Source organism: Octopus bimaculoides, chromosome 10, assembly GCF_001194135.2.
Source record: "Octopus bimaculoides isolate UCB-OBI-ISO-001 chromosome 10, ASM119413v2, whole genome shotgun sequence".
Lineage (NCBI taxonomy): Eukaryota > Metazoa > Mollusca > Cephalopoda > Octopoda > Octopodidae > Octopus > Octopus bimaculoides.
Genome location: NC_068990.1, coordinates 64,817,450 through 64,821,221, shown reverse-complemented (window position 1 = coordinate 64,821,221; position 3,772 = coordinate 64,817,450). Strand labels below are relative to the sequence as shown.

The window sequence follows — 3,772 nt, the reverse complement described above, 5'->3', positions numbered from 1 at the left end:
TATATATATACTGTTGTGTCTGGGTAGAGTCATTCTCTTTTAGTGCCTTATAATTTAACACACTCACCGGTAAAATTTACGCATATTTCCTTCTATATATATATGCAATAATTGCCCCTCCTTTACAGAAGAAGGCCATCTCTTCAATAATAAATGCTGTCATGAGAACTTATATGACTAGCAAGTCTTGCTCTTAACAAACAAACTCTACTGCAGATATTACAAATATTGTCTGGGATTGTAGTTAAGTCTTGTCTACGAAGTGCTCGTTTCAAGATAGATTGTTCAAATCTTCAAGCTTCAAATGCTTTACATCTATTGTAAATCATTTGTTTCCAAACCGATCGATCTTGCGTCATCTGCTCCCAGTCTTCAACTTTCACATTAAGAGCCTTAAGGTTGCTTTCAACAGCATCCCTAAAACGTTTCTTAGGGTTATGTCTCGGACGTTTGCCACGCTGCAACTCCCCGTAAAACAACTGCTTTGGCAACCTGTCATCCTGCATCCTAGCAAGGTGCCCAACCAAACGCATCTGACTGCGTATGAGGATCATTTCAATACTGGGTGTGTTAGCTTGCTGAAGAACAACAGTGTCTAGTGTTAAAGACTTCCATTTGATGTCTAGTATCCGCCTTAGGCAAGTCTGATGGAATCTCTCTAAAGCCTTGATGTGGCGCTGATATGTTGTCCAGGTCTCAGAAGAATACAAGAAGACCGTTAAAATTCAAGATTCATAGATACTAAGCTTGATTTTGAAGGTGATACTCTATCAGACCAAATACGATTTTCAAGCCTCCCAAATACTTTTCTGGCTTTTTCAATTCTCGGGTTTATTTCAGAATCAAAGGATCCATCTTTAGAGATACCTGCCAAGGTAGATGAACGATTCAACCACATCTAATCTTGTACCTTGGACAAAGATGTTAGGTTCCACATAGAGTTTGCCTGGTGGCTGAAAGAACATATTCTTTGTTTTTTTTAGACTGATGGTAAGTCCAAAAGCAATACAAGCTCTAGAGAAGAGCTCCAATATAGCCTGTATGTCCTCCTCGGTGTGAGCAACGAGAACTACATCATCAGCATAAATGAGCTCTCGAACAAGGGCCAGGAATGTCTTCGACTTTGCTTTAAAGCGTTTAACATCAAAGACCTTGCTGTGATTCTGAAGCGAATATAGACACCGATATCAGTCTTGGAAAGCGTGCAAGATAGTTACAGCAAAATATATGGGAAAAAGTGTTGGAGCAGCAATATCACCTTGTTTAACTCCGTTTTCAATGGAAATTGGTTCCGATAGTGACCTATTGAAGTTAAGACGGGCTTTCATATCACTATGAAGTTGCTTAGACAAGTTGACAAATTGAGGTGGACATCCAAGTTTACCAAGAATGGTCCAGAGAAAGGTCCTATTGACAGTGTAGAAGGATTTTGTTAAATCGACAAATACCTGGTAAAGAGCTATGCGATGTTCGATGCATTTATCTTGGAGTTGACGAGCAGAAAAAATCATGTCCATTGTGCCACGACTTGATCTAAAACCACACTGACTCTCCGGAATGACAGAGGGGCATATCCACATTGTTAGTCGATTAAGTAAAAGCTTTGTTAAAACCTTACCGACTATTTTAAGCAGGCTTATACCTCTGTAATTGTCACACTCGGATTTGGATTCTTTTCCTTTGAACAATGAAATTAAAATGGCATCAACCCAGTCCTGGGGAACAGGAGCACCTAACCAGATGTCTGATACTAGATTGTGGATCCCTACAGCAAGCCTATTACCCCCGTGGAGGAGAATTTTAACTGGAATACCGTTAAGACTTGGTGCTTCTCAGTATTTAATTTTTTTTATTGTTTTTTTGATCTCATCTATAGTTGGATGTTCTATCATCTCATGAATGATATCCTTTTGGGGCAGATTACTGATGACATTTTCATCAATAACTGAAGAATTATAAAAGAGATCAGTGAAGTGCTCAATCCAACATTTCATCATGATCCTTGAAGAGAAAGCAGCTGTCTTTAGAATTGAGTGGTACCACAGATGAAGACCGAGGACCAAACACTTGTCCGATCAAGTGATATACTGTTTTCAGGTTTTTACTGTTATACGCTGTTTGGATTTTTTCAGAAATATATGACCACCATTTCTTTTTCATTTGCCGTATCTTTCTTTGGGGTGATGATTTAAACCTTTTGAGAGACTACAGTAAGGGCTTTTTATCCTCATCTGGGGCACCGATGTATTTTTGGTGCAACTTATTTTTATCTTCAAGAAGTTTATTGATTTGTAGATCGTTTTCATCAAACCAGACCCGATGTTTTCTGTTTCTGAGACCAACAACCTCAACTCCAACCTTGTAAATAGTGGTCTTAAACTGAGCCCAAGTTCCATCAAATTCTGCTTCTCCAATAGCATTTCTAAGATTCGCCTGCACCTTAGAGTTTCTTAATTTCAACACATCAACACGTTTAGGAATTTTTATTCCTTCAGATCTTATTCTACGCAGAGTTTCAATTTATCGCGTATAAGCATATGATCAGTCCCACATTCCGCACCTCGCATGACTCGGACAGTGCAAATATCTGGAAGGTCTCATTTCCTGGTGGTAAGATAATCAAGAATATGTTTTTTACATCTATAATCGTTTGAATGTTGATGATTCAAACATACTGTCGGATTGAAACATGTGTAGGATTTTTTCGGTTATTTTGGGGTTGTTTTGTTGATCCGGTTTCTTTTATCCCTATTCTCATATGTAACCCTTTTACTTTGTCTTACTTTTCCATCGTGATACAAATAAAAGAAACGAAGTATCTATTATATTTTCCTTCACCATTTTCTTTTATTAACTTTACATATATATATATATATATATATATATATATATGAGAACGTTGGACGCTTAACCATAGCGAATCATCAGTTGAACACTTTATTGCATTAAACTGTGTCATGGTAATCAACGTGGCGCTCTAAAACTCAACAGTTGCAGTTGTACATCAAATTATATACACAAGGTATACCATATATAAAACTAAAATTGCCTGCTTTGGTCAAAGAGTCATAGAATCATATAATTTTAAAGTATGCTGAAAAAGAAATGTAATTTAAATCCGTTTTCACTTCGTTATGACTGTCAACAGAAGAGATTTTATATAATACTTCAAGAATGTTGTTATTAATTTCTTAATTTTTAATCTGGTGCTTAGTACTTTAAAATATGACTTAAATAGTTTTTTTTTCTAAGAAGTCTGGAGGTTGGTGGTGGTCGCTGATACAAAATGTTGTCCATTTGGGAAGCACCTTTAGTGGAACCTTGGCTTAGAGTTACGGAGCCCAGCATGTCGAATTATTGCAATATTTTTAAAAGTACGTGGACCATTGATTAGGTGTGTTGGGTTCGTCATCATTAGGTCGTAGGTTCGTTTCCCGGAACGGGCGTCGTGTTGTAAGCTTGTACAGTCCTTTTCATTTCACGCTGCTCCAGTCTATTCAACTGAAAGTGAGTAACAGCGACAGCTGGGGTGGGGTGGGTGACTTTGAAACGAACTGGCATCCCATCCAGAGAAGAGTCTAATATTCTCCATGACCTAAAATTCTTGGAAATTTGCATAAACCCGCAACGGACTTAATGTTTAAAATCATAGCATAAGAAGAAACACTAGCGAGTATTTAATTCTGTCAGTCTCACTTCTGAGGAGTTCAAATCGTATCAAGTTAGACTTTACTTTCATCTCTTAGAGATCAATAACATAAGCACCGACAAT

At 37.5% G+C, this 3,772-nt stretch overlaps 1 protein-coding gene across 1 annotated transcript; it reads right to left on the bottom strand.

Annotated features, from left to right (window-relative positions):
- Nucleotides 1-293: 293 nt before the first annotated feature.
- On the bottom strand, nt 294-1,580 carry LOC106879754 (uncharacterized). The gene is made up of 2 exons (XM_014929433.1): nt 1,218-1,580; nt 294-695 (listed from the first exon to the last, which is right to left on the bottom strand). The coding sequence occupies exons 1-2, from the start codon at nt 1,578-1,580 to the stop codon at nt 294-296; spliced, it is 765 nt and encodes a 254-aa protein (XP_014784919.1).
- Nucleotides 1,581-3,772: the final 2,192 nt, after the last annotated feature.